This window comes from Labeo rohita, chromosome 21, assembly GCF_022985175.1.
Source record: "Labeo rohita strain BAU-BD-2019 chromosome 21, IGBB_LRoh.1.0, whole genome shotgun sequence".
Lineage (NCBI taxonomy): Eukaryota > Metazoa > Chordata > Actinopteri > Cypriniformes > Cyprinidae > Labeo > Labeo rohita.
In genome coordinates this window covers 2,171,632-2,191,096 of record NC_066889.1, presented here as the reverse complement: position 1 = coordinate 2,191,096, position 19,465 = coordinate 2,171,632, and the positions used below count along the sequence as shown (strand labels likewise).

The 19,465-nt window shown below is 36.7% G+C and overlaps 1 protein-coding gene across 6 annotated transcripts in view; it reads right to left on the bottom strand.

The window, feature by feature from the left end:
- Positions 1–19,465, bottom strand: part of aff4 (AF4/FMR2 family, member 4) — a 38,015-nt gene that overhangs the window by 12,961 nt on the left and 5,589 nt on the right. For 2 of the 6 annotated variants that reach the window (XM_051092629.1, XM_051092626.1), the window contains exons 2-9: positions 9,584–9,707; positions 6,396–7,121; positions 4,957–5,001; positions 3,288–3,377; positions 2,652–2,682; positions 2,491–2,557; positions 1,916–2,008; positions 660–807 (exon numbers count right to left, since the gene is read on the bottom strand). In XM_051092629.1, the coding sequence (XP_050948586.1) occupies positions 660–807; positions 1,916–2,008; positions 2,491–2,557; positions 2,652–2,682; positions 3,288–3,377; positions 4,957–5,001; positions 6,396–7,121; positions 9,584–9,703 (1,320 nt within the window). In that variant the 5' untranslated portion in view covers positions 9,704–9,707. Of the gene's footprint in view, positions 1–659; positions 808–1,915; positions 2,009–2,490; positions 2,558–2,651; positions 2,683–3,287; positions 3,378–4,956; positions 5,002–6,395; positions 7,122–7,237; positions 7,269–9,583; positions 9,708–11,459; positions 11,497–13,940; positions 14,343–19,465 lie in introns of those variants that run through there. The other 4 variants (XM_051092630.1, XM_051092631.1, XM_051092628.1 and 1 more) reach the window with 4 other exon arrangements.

Genomic DNA, 19,465 nt, shown 5'->3' with positions numbered 1-19,465 from the left:
GACCAATGTGTGTTTTTCAGCGGCCAATGCTGTTACCGATTATTACCAATCAAGTAGACCGATAACCGATATTTTGAACCAATACACACGTTTGGTGTAAAAATGAAAATTCGTGTCAAAATTAAGAACAAAGAACAAAAATGTTCTTAAAATGCTTTTAAAATTATCGGCAAAATGGTTTGATGACCGATACCGATAACAATAAAAATGCTTAATATCGGCACCGATAATCAGTCGACCTCTAATTGCTGTATTTTATTATTTGTACCACTGCCAATTTGTCTATCGGTTTTTATTTTATTGCTGACTGTCTGCTTGCCTTGAATCAAGTTTGAAATCTATATAAGTTAGTCTAGTTGTGGCATTTTTGTTAAAAGTTAAATTCGGCTGTTCATTTTTTTTATTCTGTAGGAAGCATATTTTCATTCATGATATTCAGCTGCAACAATGTTTTGCAAAAAGACAAAAATATGTTTGAGTTCTAAAAGTTTGACTTAATGTTTTTCTCATCATTGGAACAGAAACTGGGAATCTGTGAAATTTGGAACCGAAAAGCAGAATTGGAATCACCAAAATGATACCCAAACCTACATACGGTATCATAATCGAGCAAAGCTGCTCTGCAGTAACTCAGCGTTTCACATGAGCAGGTGATTCACCTCTGGTGACGCAGGACGAGGTGGTTCGTTATTCTCGCTGTCTGTAGAGCTGCTCTCGCTCTCGCTGTCCGACCCGGAGCTGCTTTCCGAACCGCTGTGACTGCTTGTGTCCTCTGGTTCAACAGGCTCGCTGTTATTACTGTTGTTACTGAGATAGACACACAAATTTATTACCTTCTTGTTGGCTACATGTTTCTACATGCATTCACTACAACTTTGCAAAGGCACAAATCCAAGTGAGACAATGTCAAAACACACCTTGAGCAACTATTCACCAAATGCCACATAATGAGCAATGTGCATCTCTTTACTAGTCATTTACAAGATTCATGTAAGGCTGTTTGCACCAGCTGTGTGCACGTTACACTTAAAGGAGCACTATGATACAATGTACACGCTACTAAATATTTTTGCATTGCACTATTAAAATGAGCAGAAACATAACATTTATTATAAGCCCACTAGCAGGAGCACATTAATAAGCTTACGTTTTATTTCAATACTCTGTTCGACTATGCATGACCTTCTACCTACATTCTGCCTTAAGAACAAATGGTGCAACCAAATAAAGCACTTACAAACTAGCTAGTAGTTACTAAGTCTCTAGCATGGACTTTAATTGAAGTAAGAAGTTATGAACAGCTGGTGCAACCCTACCTTAGAGATTGTAAAGTGTGTGGAGGCATTTGCAAATTTCCTCAAATTTGCCTGCAACCATTTGATGCATTGCCATTGCCATGAAAACCACAGCAGGTGATAACTCAAGAAAGCTCAAGCAACATGTTTCAAAGACAAACTCCTTTTAAGTTTCTGCCAGAAGCAAAGAACATGGTGCAAGACGCTGAAATACCACACTAGAGAGTTTAATGTCCCAAAACGCTGAACACCAACAATCAGTGTGATGATTCATTTGGAAAGCACCAAAAAAAACACTGGATTTAATTTCTTTCATGCAGGTGTAATATCATTGCACATTTCAGATAAACTTGCCCCTAAATCCCACATTTTAAGCTGTGGTTAGTTGCTTTACATGTTGGTCTAAGCGGGCAGTTCTTGGCTAGAACAAAATGCATTATGGTCCAGAAAGTAGAACAGACAAAATTAGGAGTTCCTTAAATTAAGGCTAACCTAATTGTGCGTGACGAAATGTTTCACTATCACCTTATGCCATGCAAATCAATAGGAAAAAGAAAACGTATAGCACCTTTCTGAATATGAATTGTGGTTTTGAATGATAATAAACTTGAGTGTGTCACCTTGTTGAGTTGTTTCTGGAGGCGTTTTTGGCAGGATCTTGCTCTCCGTCACTGTCTTCGCTGCTGCTGAGCTTCAGATCTTCATGCAGCGTGCTGAAATGAGAGCAAGACAAAAGGAGATCAGTAAAGCCCAGGACACACCAAGCCGACCGCAAAGAACCAGCAGACAAAAGCCAACGGTGTTTAATGACTGCATCTGGACCAAAAGGCTGCATGTTTATCATAAAGTTTCACTCAAATCCTACTCGGAATATCGCTTTATTACACGGCTCCCTGGAATACTTGATTCTGATTGATCAGTCGTGACATTGAGGAATGTTATTCCTCAATAGCAAATTGTCATTAGCAACGCAGAATAACACAGAATCATATGAGTATTTGAGGCTGAAGCTTCTTCTTTCACATCTCGCCGGCTTCATTGAAACGCAACTGCTATCATCTGTTTGTTAGGAACTGTTTTTCTTTGCAGAAGCTTTGCAAAGTTTCACTTTGGGGTTGTGATCACCCTGTCTGAATTTATTCTGCGATAACTACCATTATCAGTATATATAGATTCCAGTATATCAGTGACTCACTTGGACTGGTCGTTGTCGTATGGCTTAGACGGGTGACTGGCAGACGCACTCTTTCCTGAGACTTTTTCTAAGAATGGAAAAAAATCATCAGCATACAAATTGCATCACTAAAAAAGGTTGAAGAGCCACTACAGTCTCATAAAATGATTTCTAGAACTTACTTTGGGCCCCAAAAGACAGGTGCTGGGCATCCTACAACAAAGAAGGTAACAGTTATACATTAAAAATATGTCACAAAAATGTTTCACTGGTTTTAAATGTTAAAACAACAGTTATGAAAGTTTAAAATAAATCTGGATACATTCTGGAACTATATCATCATTTGTTTGCTGAATGAATGAATGCATTGACATATAGACTTATGGGTCCAAATATGTTGTTTGTGTGTTTTTAGTATTTATGCATGGAAACAAAAACCTAAAAAAACATAAATTGTAATTTAAAAAATTACAAACCATCAATTTCTAATCATTATAACCATTAAAAATGGTTTTCTGTAGTGTGTTTTGGGACATATTCCATTAGGATTTAGTGGTTTTAACAAACCCCCAATAGAAGGCGACCAATTACCAGTAGAAACCCACAGGGTCCATTACAGTTTCCATTAAAACCAATACAAGTCTTATTATAACCAGCTGCAAATTTTGTGATGTGTCTATTGTTTTTTTTCAGCAGGGGTATCGTTTTAATTACTGCGTCTAAACGACTCATTGTTTCTATAATATCCTGCGAGCATAATTAAAATGGACAAGTGTGTGGCTTGTGTCCTGCTGCTCTGTGACCCTGTCATATCTGACCTTAGAGGTGGAAAAGGGAAATTTTGACGGTTCCGTCTTGCAGGGCGTGTGAATGGCTGTTAGCGGAGGAGGCCAGACCTGAGTCATTTCCTGGTGGAGAAACAAAAAGAGCTTGATTTACAAACCAGTGATAAAGCTAGTTTTGAACAATTTTTTTCTTTGATGCTTTGACAACTTAATGAAGGCCTCCTTCGCACATGGCATTAACATGCATTTCATGTCTACCCTCTGATGTACACCTTTGTTTCAATGCATCTCCACTGGGATCAGACAGATCTTAGTGACGCTTGCATATTACATGAGAGGCAGCGTTAACTGAAACATTTCCATATTACCACATTTTTAAAACGCTGACATTTAATTCTAAGTGCTTTCAGTCATTTATTGCAGTTCCTTTCATTATGAATCCCTTTTGAACAATGTTACTAAGAATTAGACGTGAAGTAAATGCCAGAAAAGTGGAGAGTGAGGAGAGTAATGAGAGGAACTAAAGAGACAATAAACTTTGAGGCTGGCTTGGCTACGCCTGGTTTGATAGTTTAAGAGAGTTTTAAAACCTTGAATTGTAAAGGTTTTCCCTCAGACAGATAAAATCTGAAGAACACGACTATTTCAGACCCTATTAGACCTCATCAGACCAATAAGAAACCACATTACCCTGGTGAAAAAACCACCATATGCTGGTAGGTATGTTTTGATGCTGGGATGCTGGTTATGTAGGTTTTGATGCTGGTTTAAGATGATTCTTTGCTGGTTTATGCTGGTCATGTTGCTGGTCAAGGACCAGCATGAACCAGCAAAGGACCAGCTTATACCAGCATCAAAACATACCTACCATCATATGCTGGTTTTATCACCAGGGTCATGTTTTAACATGCTGTAAACATAGTGCTAAGTGTTGCTAGCATGTCATCAGCATATTTTGACATGTTGCTAAGCATTTGTTGGCATGTTGCTAGGCATGATTAACATGTTAACAATCAGCTAGGTGTTTTAGCATGTTAAAGTCTTGCTAGCATACGACTATGCATTGTTACATGTTTTAACATGCTGTAAACATTAAGCTAAGAGTTGCTAGCATGTTGTAGCATGTCCTTAGCATTTAACATACCTAAATATTTGTTAGCATGTTGCTAGGTTTTAACACGTTACCATTTAACATTCTGCTAAGTGTTACTTACATATTTGCTGGGCTTTGTCTGTTTAATGTTGTTAAGAATTGTTAACATGTAGCTAAGTGTTTTTAGCATGTTGCTTCGCTTTGTTTACATGTTTTAACCTTGTTAAGTGTTGCTAACAGGTTTGCTAAGCTCTGTAGTCAGCATATTTTAACATGTTGCTAGACATTGTTAACATTAAGCTAAGTGTTGTTAACATGCTGCTAAGCTGCTCTTAACCTTTTTTAGCATGCTTTTGACATTTAACAGTGCTAAATGTTACTAACATGCCATTAACGCATTTTCACATGTTGCTAGGCATTATTAACATTCAACATTGTTGTTACAAGCATGTTGCCAGCATATTTTAACATGTTGCTAAGCATTTCTTATGTTTTAACTTTTAACGTTAAGTGTTGCTAACATATTTTGCTATCAAGTGTGAGCAAAACAATTGTTATTTTTCAGTGAACTGTTCTTTTATTACTGACTGCAAATAAAACGGTTCTTACCTTTAAAATTTCATCAACACAGCTCGCATCTGCTACCGCTGGAACCTGCAAGAATGAACGAAAACATGCAGATCTTAGCTTACAGAGCAGCACATAAGAATAAATACACAGGGTTGTTTGTGACCACAGGCCAAATATAACTTTATATAGATTGTCAGTCACTCAGTAGAGCTGTGATATATGCAACTTACTAAAGATATTGTACAGAGGTCATAACATTAATATTTTATTACAGTTCCTTGATATTTTCCTAAAGGTGCATGCTAAATGGTGGCACAAAGCCAGCTATGTCCCATCATCTTGTATGCTGGCTAGCTAAAAACGTTACAATAAACCCTAAAGAAAATAGTCTATTTTGATGGTTTGACTCATCAGGATAAACATCTGCGCTCTGCTTTGTATACTAAATGACTAAACAAAACTGTCTGACTGCGTTTTCCCCCCCAAGCTGTGCGTGTATAAACCAACCAAATAACCACAGTTACACAACTAACACAAACATGACACCTACACAAATAAAAGCTGAAGGAGTAAAATTCTCTATGCTTATAATTGTGGTTTATGTACACATTCAGAGTGACTTAGACATGTCATACAAACATTCATGCATTGGTAAGACTTTCTGCATATTGTGTACACTTGTGCTTATGATGACAAGATTGCACTGTTGTCATTGACATGTCTTTATTTTCTAAATCATTAATTTGTTCAAAATCCTCTAGACGTACAGTGACTAACTGAAGATGCAAATCTCTGACAGCAGGTGGCGCTTATGTTAAAGCAGAAATATAGCAATTACCAATGTGCACAAAGAAGTTCCGTGCTTATGAACACTACTTTCTCATCATATAAAGATAAGATAAAAACAATGGAGTAACACTTTAAGCCTTTATATATAATGCATTATGAAAGTAGTTTTAATCCTTGTAATGCACCTTATAATGCATTGTATGATCTCATGAATATTTATTAACCACAGTTATAATACATTACACTACTTTTCTTATACTAACTAGTTATTCACTTCTACGCATTGTTACAACTTTAGAAAGTATAATGCATTAAAAAAAACAGATGTTATAATGCATTTTAACTTTGGTTACAACTGTTGAAAAGATATAATGCATTACAACGTACAATATGAATACCTTCATAACGCATTACGCAAAAAGGCTCTAATTGTACTTGGTAACACTTTAGTTTAAGGACCAACTGTTAACTAGTTGCTTACTAGCATGCATATTACTTGAATATTGGCTGTTTATTACTACTTAAAGCACATTTTAATGCCTTATTCTGCATGCACACATTTTTAGATCCCTTAATGCACCCTATTCCTAAACTAACAACTATTTTACTAACGATTAATAAGCAGCATATTAGGAGTTTATTGAGGCAATAGTAGTTAATAGTTTGAAAGAAAAGCATGCATGACTTACGTCGACAGGTTGCGTCGGGATCTTGAGCTTGGTGAGGGAAGCCTTGCCATTGGGCTTCATTTCTCCCACGGCACTGCTGTGCGACTGGCTGCCGTACGACTCTGAGGAGGTCTTGGGCTCGGCCGATTCCTGGCCGTCCATGGGCCGCACATAGGCGGTGGGCTTTTGGAGCATGGAGCCGGGTTTAATGAGCGACGGCGGGAAGCTCTGGCTGGGATGCTGCCCGCTGGAGAAGGAATGAACTCTTGATGGCGAGTCCCAGTTGGCGTCTCGGTCCCTGGGCGACTTGGTGCGGCTGCGCGAGTGTCCGCCGGAGCTCATGGAGCCCTTGGCCGGGCTGGAGTGGGATTTGTGCTCGGAGCCGTGCTTGCTGGACTTCTTGCTGCTGCTGTAGTCTCGCTCGTGCCGTTGACCGCCGCTGCTCGAGCTGCCACGCTGACTGCTGCCGTGGCTGCCCTGCACGGACGAGCGCTTCTGCGAGGAGGACGACGTTGAGGAGGACGAGCAGGACGAGGTGGAGATGCCGCCGACAGGAGTCCATTTACTGTTCTGACTCTGGGCGCCTCCGCGCTGGTCGTTGTACTGGCCGGATTTATCGTCCGAGGAGGAGCCGGAGGCTTTGGGAATGAGTTTAGACATTGGGGGTTCGCCGATGGTTTCCTTCATCTCGTCGTAATTTCCTAGCATGCTCTGGATGCGACTTGAGAGTTTATCTTCCTTGCAGGACTGTTGGGAGAAAAGGACAAGGTGAGAAAGACTTGAGATGAGTGTGAAAACAACATCTCAAACACCAAATAGTGGCATATAAAAAGTTTCAGGTCTGTGTGTGCAATTTTACTAACTTCAAAATGATGTCTTTCTGCCATTGAAATTCTGATTGAGACACAACAACGTTCAAACGTTACAAATAAAATTGTCCTGTTTTAGAACTTGATCTGTCCAGAATGTTCTGAGTCAAGCATACATGAGCAGATTGTTATGTGAAGTATTTTTTGCACTACTGCCCCCAATGTGTTCATCCAAAGTAAACAAGTAATACACCACGTCCCAGCCCAACAAGAGGAAAAGTCAAAGCAGGGGTTTTCCACTGTTAGTACAGACAATCTCATCTTATCCCTTAGGGAATATGAAAGTAATAACAGGACTGCAGCTGACTGCATTCGATATCTGTCAGGTTGCATTTTTTGCAACCTACGACAGGTTCACCACCAAAGTAAATCACTTACCGCTGTGCAAAGCTGGCTAGCAGCAAAGATTAGACCGAGAGAGACTGTAATCTTCTTTACATCAACACGTGATTATTATACATGTCATTTTTCCATGATTGCAGCTTTATGTCAGCCCAATTACAAATAAAAAACCCATTAATAGTATTACAGGATGCATCTTAAAAATATTACAAAGAAACAGATCAGGAGGAATGAGAATGAACTGATACTTGCAGCAACTGATGGTGGATCACCTCAATACTAAAAATAGACTCAAAATATTAATGGCACATTTCCATTCCAAATTTTGTCCAATAAATCATACAGGAAGATTAGCAGAACATGGTTACAAAAAAACAAACCAAAAACAGAACTATAAATAGGGGTGGAAATTGTAATAAAATGTAACAACTGAAAATTTTAAATTCAAAAACTAGTCCATTAACAAAGCTTCTTCAGAGTTCTGACTTCTTCAAGGTTCTTGTTTGTTGTTGCATGCAAACCAACAAGGACAACAAAACAAACGTATTGTCTTGACATTATTTCATGGAACACTATTTCCCTCTCATCACTTGAGATCATCTGATGTAAAATGATCCAATTCCTTTGATCGTGGCGCTGAAAAATAAGGTTCTCAATGACCAGCATTAAGTGGCAATGTTCTTTCCTTCCTCACACCTGCTACCTAAACCTCACAATGCTTATCCCTGTATAATAAGAGAGTGTGCAACAGGATATTTGCTGAGCACTTACCACACATTTAGTAAAGGAAGTTATCCAGCCAATAACTTGGAGGCATTTAGTATCAGCCTGACATATTTATATGCACCAATACTGTTAACAAAAATCTCCAGCTGAGGCATCTAACAATGCAAGTACTTACCCATGAAATGCACTGTAATAACCATTAGCGTTCAAATAACAAATGCAACCAGTCACCAATAAAAACAGGACAATGCATGTTTTTTGGGACTTGTACCATGGAGCACAAAGCAACAGACATATAGTAAACTCCATTAATTCTGAGATTTTCAGTATTGGTTGGAAACTGTTTTTAATTGGCCAATAAACAACCTTCCAAAACCTACTGCCAGCTGTCATTGGATAATGTTTAGATTTGAATCTAGCAAAGCTATTGCTTTGCATCTTTGTTGCTGATTTGCATTTTATATAATGCAGATATCTTATTACACTGTAAAAAAAAAAACACATGCTGGTCGTCATCTACATGGTGAAAAACTGTAAGAGATATAATGGGAAATTTCATGCAATTTTACAACTAACTACAGTTGTAAATGCCAGTTTTTGCATGTAAAAAGTCATTTTATAATTTCAAGTGAAATTCAAAGAAGTTAATTCTCTGTGAAAGCTCACTTTTGGTGGTTTTTCATTGAAATGTGTTTTTCTTTCTTATCAATTATGTACATTAGTGTTTATGTTACATCTTATGTTGTTTAATGAATGCTTATTGAATTATTTTGGTGTTGCTATGATGGACACCATGTACTTTTTATATATAAATATAAATCTGTGCATTTAAGGTGGTTGTCATATTATAAAAGGTAAAAAACAGATTTTAGTAGTTTGGTATATCAATGCAATTTCATTAAGTGATTTTTTTAACAATTATTCTGTAATAGTTTTGCTATTGCATTTATACAGTAAACTTCTGGCAAGCACAGTTTCAGTTTTCATACTGTAAATGTCACAATTTTTTGTGTGTAACCATTAAAACACCCATATCTGTCAAGTTAGTGTGACGCATACATTTTTCCAGTTATCACGTAATGACCAAAGTCCCTGCATCACCACAGTGCTATTATCTGTACTTCTTTTTTTGGCTAAAGAGCAAGTTTAGTTGAGCACAGAAGCCAAAAAGGAACAACCCAAGATTAAAATGAAGTCTACAGGGCAAAATAATAAATAAATAAATGATAACCAAATGGGGGGGAAAAAAAAGAAGAAACAAAATGAACTTACTTTATAAGGTTCAGGAAAGAGGGGAGAGTTAGCTGGAAAGGCCTCTCCTCCCTGCTGGATTTCTTGATTTCTCCTTTCCCTTTCTTTCATACGGAGCATATTCCGGTCTTCACGGTTCATGTTGCTAACAACAGAGATACTAAGAGTCACTAAGCAGTGAGGAATAAGAGGAAAAATAGCTTCCTGACACCTTGATCTACACCTGGATCTACCAAGATAAAGTTACACATATGAACAACAAATGGATACAAATAGACAGGATTACGATGTGCTTTCCCTTTAGAAAACAAGACCTGACTATTTCACAGAATAACAGACAACAGTTGTGTAGCACAACTCAGAAGACACAATTCAATAATGCCCCGGTGATTGGTAATACTGACTTTCTCACAGAAACCTTCAAAAAGGTGATTTCAAAAGTTAAGACATTCAAGACTGCTAACATCACAAGTAACGTGAATGTTGAGTAATCGATGGCGCCGAGTGAAACTTCCTAAAAAAAAAAAAAAAAAACGTCAGTCTTTGACGCATGCAGTTCAGTCATTAGCAAACACTGTTTCCGCAAGTCAAGATTTTTTACATTAAAATAATAAGACGAAGCATTTTCAGTTCAGATCGTTTTCTAAAATGTTATTTAAAACCACAAACAACTCTTGGTGAATCATATGCTCTATAGAGGCTTATTAATGAACTTAGAGCTACATAGATAGATAACATGCAGGCTTCCACTCATTTCTTAATAAACGTATAGAAATCTGGCAATAACTACATTCACTGAAGCCATAACTACAGATTAGGTATGGTCTCACTAGGAGGACAAAAATAAAGTAAGCAAAAGAAAGTGTGAAAAGAGGAGGAGCAAAAAAACAAAAAAAAAAGTAAAGAAAGAAAGAAACAGAAAGTTAGTTATGGGTAAATTAAAGCAGACTTCAAACAAGCTGCATTAAAACATTACCCGTAAACAAACTGCTAATTAAACTGTGTAAGAGCTGAAAACAAAAAAACAAAAACATGATATTACTGGGCAGTTAATTAAATCTCCATCTTCTTTTTCACAAGGGAAGCATCAGTGATTAAATCATCACCACTGAGGTTTGGAGATGCACGGTGTAACGTCAAGGGGGAAGGGTGCGATTCGCAGGGTGTTTTTAGACGCGCTTTTAAGGGGAGTCACTTTTGATGCATTAGATCCTGACAAGGTTTATTTTGTTAAGTTGATAGCCGTGTCGAGAAAGCTCAATGAATGTGCTAACGGGAGAGCGTTTGCACGACAAAACTACTCAAATGGCCAACGCGGCGTGTAGTCGTTCGACACACACTGCACCAGAATCTAATTAGTCAAAACACCTCTGAGAAAGAAATAATGATCTTTACTGATTAAACTGGTGTGAACACCTAAACTTCCACACTGCTTATTAAAAGTGCCAACAGGGCCCCACTCTGTCATAATGTATTCATCTCCAAATTGTTTCAACCTGCATGACTTTCCAACTTTACCTCTGTCGTGTAAATGTAATGGTGCAAGTTTCAGGATTTCAAATCATCACACATGCATTTCTTTAATCATAACAAAGAATCTGCAAGAAATAAAACAGAAGACACGAATTTGGGTAAAAATAAATCTTATTTTATAGAGCCCTAAACTGTTAAGCGCAGTTTAGTGTACAAGCTTTCACACTTTTACACTTAGGGGCCCTATTTTCTGCCCAAATGTCGTTTTGTTTTTAGCCAAATTCCATAGTCTCTTTTAATTTTCTGGATTTCTATTTTAACGGTGAAGTAAAAAAGCATGTTTAATCAATCGGAAGTCATGGAACTTCCACAATTTAAAGGGACAGTTCACCCAAAAATGATAAATTGGTCATCACTTACTCACCCTCATGTTGTTCCAAACTTGTACGCTTTTCTTTCTTCTGTTGAGCACAAAAGAGGATATTTTAAAGAATGTCAGTAACCAAATGTTGCTGGTAGTTATTGATTTCCATAGTATGGGAGAAAAAAAAAAAACATGGAAAGCAATGGCTTCAAGCAGCTGCTTGGTTACCAACATTATTTAAAATCATCTTTCATGTTCCGCAGATGAAAAGAAGTCATACAGATTTGGAACGGCACGAAAGCTAAATTTAAATTTTTGGGTGAACTATCCCTTTAACTACAATTGCTTGTGTATGTGTAACAAACCAAACCAAAAAAAAACAAAAAAAAAAACTACTCATTTACACAGAGATGCACAGACTCCAAATGTAATTTATTTTCAAACTATTATTTTCTTCATTTTTTGCCATATCTTCGTAACATTCCACGTTATACTGTAAACTGCATTTTCATGACTGGATTCCACAATTCTGTCTGTGAAGTCTTTGAAAACCATAGGCTATATACTCCATAGGCTGTAACTGCAGATGGACACGTTTAACATATGTTCACTAAGAGGAACTGTTTAGTTTTTATTTGAGCATTAAGCCAGTTGAATATATATAAAAAATACAAAAAAAGAAAAATCAGGATGTGTATGCTCATATGAGTGGACTGCAATGATGACGAAAACAGTCACACAGTAGCATGCAGACAATCGTAGTAGTATACTTTAGGTTTGACGTTCATAGTTTTCTACATACGAACTTGCCACTTTATAATCTTTCACATGACACACAAGAATGAAACTGCACTCCACAACGACTCCAAACCTAGCTTGAAACATTTGCACATAACATTAAACTCAATCTTCTACAATGTGAGTAAATCACTCACATATGCAACTAAATTGCAAACGCTATGTGACTTATTAACGCCTATAATTAGCCACTGGCTAATGCGTTGTTAGATTACACCCGTCTGTGTTTCAGTAAGATTTAAAAAGGTGGTTCTTTCAGTAGTGGGTAGAGCTAATGTTCAAAACGGCAATCTCATTGGTTCATCTATTATTGTCCACATTTTGATTGATCGGTTTGAGCGAATGCAGACAACACTACTAATAACCATTACCTCAGAAGATCATCAGAGCTTTAAGCGCATTTTATGTTGTTATTAGTAGTAGAATTAGCAGCAGCATCAACTTATCCATATTATCGTTAGTTTTGTTTTACTAAAACACTCAACCAGTGTAAACAATAAAAAGTTAAAAAGAACAGCATTTATTCAATATACGAATCTTTTATAAAAATGTAAGTCTTAACTATTACTTTTTATCAATGTAAAACATATTTGCTGAATAAACGCACTCATTTCTTAAAAAAATAAAAATGACTGACCCTAAACTTCTGAACGGCAGTCTATACTGCTACAAAAGATTTCTAATTAACATATTCTGTTCTTTTTAACTTTTTATTCATCAAAGAATCCTGAAAAAAAGTATTACAGGTTCCTAAAAATATTAAATAGCACAACCATTTTTAACATTGGTAATTCAGCATATTCGAATGATTTCTTAAGGATCATGTGACCCTGAATATTGGAGTAATGATGCTGAAAATTCAGTTTTGCGTCACAGGAATAAATTCTATTTTAAAGTATATTAAAATAGAAAAAATTATACATACATACATACATACATACATGCATACATGCATACATATATATAACTAAATAAATATAAATAAAACACCTGTGATGGAGGAACAGAATGAAATTTATTCAAAACATTCCTTTGCGTTTTTCCCGGAACAAAGCAACACAGGCTCTGAATAAACAAACTTTCATTTTTGGGAGGCCTAACCTTGTAAACAATGGCATAAGCTGGTTAAATCCACATTTGAGAGTGTAAAATACTGTTAGTGAGGCTCTCCTGCCATCTGTAAGGCCTTTAAATCCTATGATGCAAATGTAAAACTGAGGCCAGGGTGTTCATTCCAGTAGGTTGGGGAGCAAACGACACTTGGCGCATAACGCTGGGATCTTTATATCTAATTTGACAGGAATGATACAATTTATAGAAAGTGGGCAAGAATTACTTTTACATTTTGATCTGATCAGAGCACGAAATGTGTGTTGGCATCGACGTCTTACATTTTTCACATGAACTGATCTACCCTAAAAAGCATTTTTTTTTACATGTTCACCAAAACCATTTTGATATCCACATATTCTAAGGTGCTTCAGACAGTAACATAATCCAGATTATGATCTGTCCGGCCTGTCTAGAATATTCTAACTCTTTGGCAAAGCTGTTACAGTGCACTGCTCATTTCAAGACTAACTTAAAAGACAAGATTCAGTTTGGCATTAAAATCTGTGAAATAAAACTAATCAAGAGACATAAAAGAAGAACGGTATGCAAATGACTGCGAGGAGGCCTAAAACTTTGCCGTGACTACTACAGGAGTTACTCACTGAAAACATGGCTGGTGCTAGTGCTTACCCTGACTGAGAGGCCATGGCCTCAACCAATGAACCATTGGAAGAGGACTGAGGGAGAAAATTCCAGACAACTCGATGCTTCTTCCCAGTTACTGCTCCCTCTTGTTTAATAGCGTCCACTTTCAGGCATAGTTTGTTGATCGGCAGCTTTCACACTTCAATCGTCGCTGCTGTATTTCCTGGGAGTTGAGATAAATCTGACTCAGGGAGGGGAGGTTACAGTCTGTCTGCGGAACGAACCACTGCGCTAAACAGAGGAGACACGGCTACAACATACAGGTGAGGACTGCTAGATGCTCTAGACCAAATCTACAAATCTTAGTAACCATTGGACCATCAAATGAAAAAACGTATAACATACCATGCTTATTTCACATAAGCCTACACTATTAAAACAACTCATCCTTCTACATTATCAATATTACATCCACACGAAGATACAAGTTATCTACATAAATATTTTCGCTGAGCAAACACCCCTCTGTGTGCTGTGGAGAATGGTGCAGTCCACCAGCGCCCTTATAAGGACATGTTATTTTATGCCAGTGAGTCACTCCCCTCTGTGATGTTAAGAGTCGCAGGAGCCAATCAGCTGCCGTCTCTCAGTAAACACGTGCCCTCCCCCACTTGGGCCTGAGCCAACATCATCAACGTCAGTTTCCTTAAAGGGCCAGATGCAGCTTTTCTCAGAGTCCACAGGGAAAGCACGTCAAAAACATTTGTAAACCCAGGTGGTGATGAGGCAATTAGATGCAATATAGGAATCACCGAAAACAATTCTGTCTGGCATAAACATAGCTAGTATGTTAAGTCTGTGACTTTGGTATGACCAACTACCAGATAGGCAAATATTAATCAGTCTTGCTTTGTGAATTACGCCATCCATGAGCAGTCTTACCATACTAACTTTTCAGTCTAAGCAGTTTATGCAACGGGCCCCTGGTGTTATAAAAATAGCTTGCACTTTGATCTATTTCATGTCATCAAAAACTCTAGAAAATGTAGGATTTTGAAGTCACAGTAACACTTGTAGTGCAGGGACCAGTTCTCACTGTTAACTAGCTGTTGTTAACATGCATATTACTAGCATATCGGCTGTTTGTTAGCACTTATTAATGAGCATATTATAGATCCCTTACTTTACTACACCTACTTTACTAACTATTAATAAGCAGCAAATTAGGTGTTTAATGAGGCGAAATACACGTTAACAGTTAATTAAAAGTGAGAATTGGCTTCTAAATTAAAGTGTGAATGAAGTGATTACAACAAGTGAGCTCTAAACCACTGGAAAATATAGCTTATATATCTATATGTTTTTGCTCTAAAATAAATAATTGCTATTAAAGAGAAATTAAGAATGAAAATGATTTACTCACCCTCAAGCCATCCTAGGTGTATACAGCTTTCTTCTTTCAGGCAAACACAGTTATATTAAAAAAAAAATTCCTGTTTCTTCCAAGTTTTATAATGGCAGTGAATGGGTGTTGAGATTTTCAAGCCCAAAAAAGTGCGTCTATCCATCATAAAAGTGCTCTGCATGGTTCCGGGGGATAAATAAAAGCCTTCTGAAGCAAAGTGAAGCGTTTGTGTAAGTAAATATCCATATTTAATCAGAGAGCAAAACATAAGACTGCCTACGTGGAGTACTTTCATGATGGATGGATGTGCTTTTATGGGCTTAAAAATCTTAACACTCATTCACTGCCATCATAGGGCTTGGAAAAGCCAGGACATTTTTTTAATATAACTCCTATTGCATTCATCTGAAAGAAAAAAAGTCATATATGCCTAGGATGGCTCAAGGGCTTGTAAATCATAGGGTAATTTTCATTTTTGGGTGAGCTATACCTTTAAATAGATTCAACGCAAATAAAACAAGAACATATAGGCTACTGGTAATGGTATTTAACCTTCTACAAACTTATTTTCATGCCAAACCTTTTATTTTGAAAATAGCATCATGTCATTACACACTGAAATGATAGGAACAAATGTTTGAAGAAGTTCAACTGAAACCATTTAATTTTACATAGTGACTTAGTATAATTCTAGGGGGAAAATCATAACGCTAGGGGAAAAAAAATATGTGAACAAAGAGACAAAGACACTTTACTAAACCAAGTGGGTTGATGGTAATTAGCCTTCAAATATGTATCCTAAAATAGGCAGATATGAGCTGTCTCTTGTTAGTCAAGTATAATTTTGCATTATCAACACACTATTTTCCTATTTAATACTGTAAAGCAGCTTTGAAACAATCTGTTGTATACAATATATAAATAAATAAAAATGACTATAATTTTTTTACAAAGTTTTTTAAATGTTAATTCTTCACCCTGTTGTTAATTCAATGCCATGAAACACCTAAATAAACATTTTAGGATGGAGCATAAAAATACATCAACTATTAAAAAAAAGACCTTTGACCCCTTCTCATAAATCTATATGATTGTCCTTCTTATGTTATTGTGTTAAAACAAAAATTATTATTATTATTATTTTTTTTTTTAACTAGAACATGACTCAGACACTGATAATTATTTTTGAGACGTTAATAGCATATCTGAACTCTCATACACTTGTACAAGTCATAGGTTGACACTAGTCTGATGTCTTTGACAACTTAATGGCATTAAAACAATCTAAAAAAAAAAAAAAAAAAGAATTAAATTCATGTGGTTCTTAATTTTATATTGCTGGCAGCACCATTGTGACTTTTATATTTTTATATCCTATTTATCACTGAACAGCTTAAAGTGCAGTCACATTTATGGCTGTTTAGTAAATTTCCATTAGCAGAATCCAGTCATTTCAATAGGAATCCATGTGATAGGTAATTTCACGTGAGGGTGAATGATTTCCCCACACAATTGGTGAACTGCTCATTATTACTAATCCATGCTGACCAACAGAACGCTGCTGGGTTGGAATGTGACTTCATACATTGTTACAGTACTGAAAGAGGTAAATGGACCATTTTTGCTTGTCAATCTGAGCACTGATTACTTTAAGAAGGTAAATCAAAACGCCTCAGGCGTCCAACATCTTCTCCAGTGAGGTTAACAAGATCCTTAAAGGGGTCATCGGATGCCCATTTTCCACAAGTTGAAATGATTCTTTATGGTCTTAATGAAAAGTCTCTAATATACTTTGATTAAAAATTCTCAATGATTTTGTAAAACAACACCCTTTTTACCTTGTCAAAATCAGCTCTGCAAAAATCATCTCATTCTAAGGGGTTGTTGCTTTAAATGCAAATGAGCTCTGTTCACCCCGCCCCTCTCTTCTCGCTGTGGAATGACGATCTTGTTTACTTTAGCCGCTAAACTTCCTAACTACCACGTTATAAGGAAAGGCGATCGCAAAGATTCATAAAAAACGCTTATACACACTTCTGCTGTAAGTGAAGCTGGATCATGAATGATTTGCGCGAACATAGACAGATATATGTAGATCGGGAGGCGCATTCCCTTCACAAACAAATGTAATCCACTGCATCTTCAGCGGCTCAGATGTCGGGAGTAAATGACGACCACTATGCTCATTATTACATCCAGCAACACAACACCTCAATCGCTCAATCTGAGATATTCTTGTCTAACTTACATCCCTGCTCCGGCATCGAAACAATGAAAGTTACTGGACTGTGACAGCTGATCTAAGGTAAGAGCTCATGTCAATCAACTATTGTGGGCGTGACAGCACAACGACAGGCATCTGAGAACGGCTCGATTTGAAAAAGGGGATATTATTTTTACAGATTAATTAAAAACCACTGCATGGATTTTTATCATTATAGGGTAGATTTGTACATACACTGCCAACACACATTAATGTTCAAACAACATGAAAAAGTGAACTTAGGATCCGATGACCCCTTTAAACTTTTAAATGAGGACATGCACGGTTATGTAACATGCAAATAAAATTTTAAGGGTATAACCAAATTGTACGTTTTTCATTTCCTTTGTTAAAATGCAAATACATTAAAGCAGTTGAGAGATCTCTTTCACATTTTAGTTGCAGTAAAGCAATATTTTCCTTAGTTCTGGACAACATTCTAGCCTGCTAAATGAATAAATGTATATGTAATGTACCCCAATTTCATTAATTATTATTATGCCTGAAAAAAAGAGCTTGTCTTAAATGTATAAAGTTCAAAGCATAGAGACAATATAGCACTTATGTCAGATTGAACACTAACGTATTACTATAGATAACAACACATTTTTAAAGCTGACTTTAAAAACAATGCTACTTGCATTGCAATAAACCACACACCCCCACACACGCTTGCATCTGTGCAATATTAACTTCTTTAAAGAGCCCTTTGCACTCAACTGTAAAAAATTAACACCGTTTTACAGAACGTACCTGCCCTTCCATATTTATTCAATTCCACACTGAATTTGTGAATTGGTGTTAAGTGAACAGCCGGCCAGACATTTCTTGACTTTATATATGACGATATCTCTCAGGATTGTATGCTCAGGGTGTGTGCCAGAGTCACGCACACAAAGCAACCAACCCAGAGCCTGGTGCATGTGCTGATTTTTTTTTTAGTCTGCGTTTCTGAAGAATGCTGTGGATGGAAAAAAGTGGGAAAACTCACACCAAAAGGGGGGTGATTTTGTAAATGACAATTGTTCCACAGCAAACCTAATCTAATTTTGATAGTGAACCATAACATGAAAGAAATCTGGGCAATATGTTGTTTAAAACTGACCGTCTCCACTGGCACGGCATAAAAATGCATCGTCCTTCAATTATACTGATAAACACAACTTTCCAGTCTGAATTTAATGAGAGAGAAAACTAAAACAGTGGACGCCCTTTGATTCTGTTGTTCTGTCCTCACGTGCCACACGCTAAAACCAACACAGCGCCGGTGTAGTCGAATTCAAGAACGATGATTCATTTACACTAATTGTTTAAACTGGCTTGACAAATCCTTCACAGAATGAGTTCACTAACTCAACATCCTTTCAAAATAAAGCAATTTTTGTGTACTGATGGATCAAACTTTACTTGACGTAATTTCATGATGTTATAACTAGACTTAAAAAAACAACAAATCAATGTGTTTCTGTTTTAATTCTACCACATTTTTAAATTTTAAAATGATTATAAACTATGATGTTAAAGGTGTTTTTTCATTTAAAAACATCAATAAAAAGTCACTGGTGAATGGTCCAGTGCAGAATGAGGGGAAAATATGCTGAAAATAAATGCTGTTGGAACTGTATTCTCATTAGTAAATGTTCTGTACATGACAAATTTTCCACAAAGCCAACGCCTGGCAATATACAGCAAAAAAAATCTCTTTCTCTCAAACCCCCCCCACCCACTTTTGTTAAAGCAAGATTACTTATGGTTAAAAAAATGTTCTGATTGCATAATGTCTTGGCGAATGATGTTAGAGGGTAAATCTTCCAGAGCAAACTCTGATGTAAGTAATAAAGAACATAAAAATATTTCTTGGATTAAACACATTTGTGTACTAAATAGAGTGTTTCTCACTTC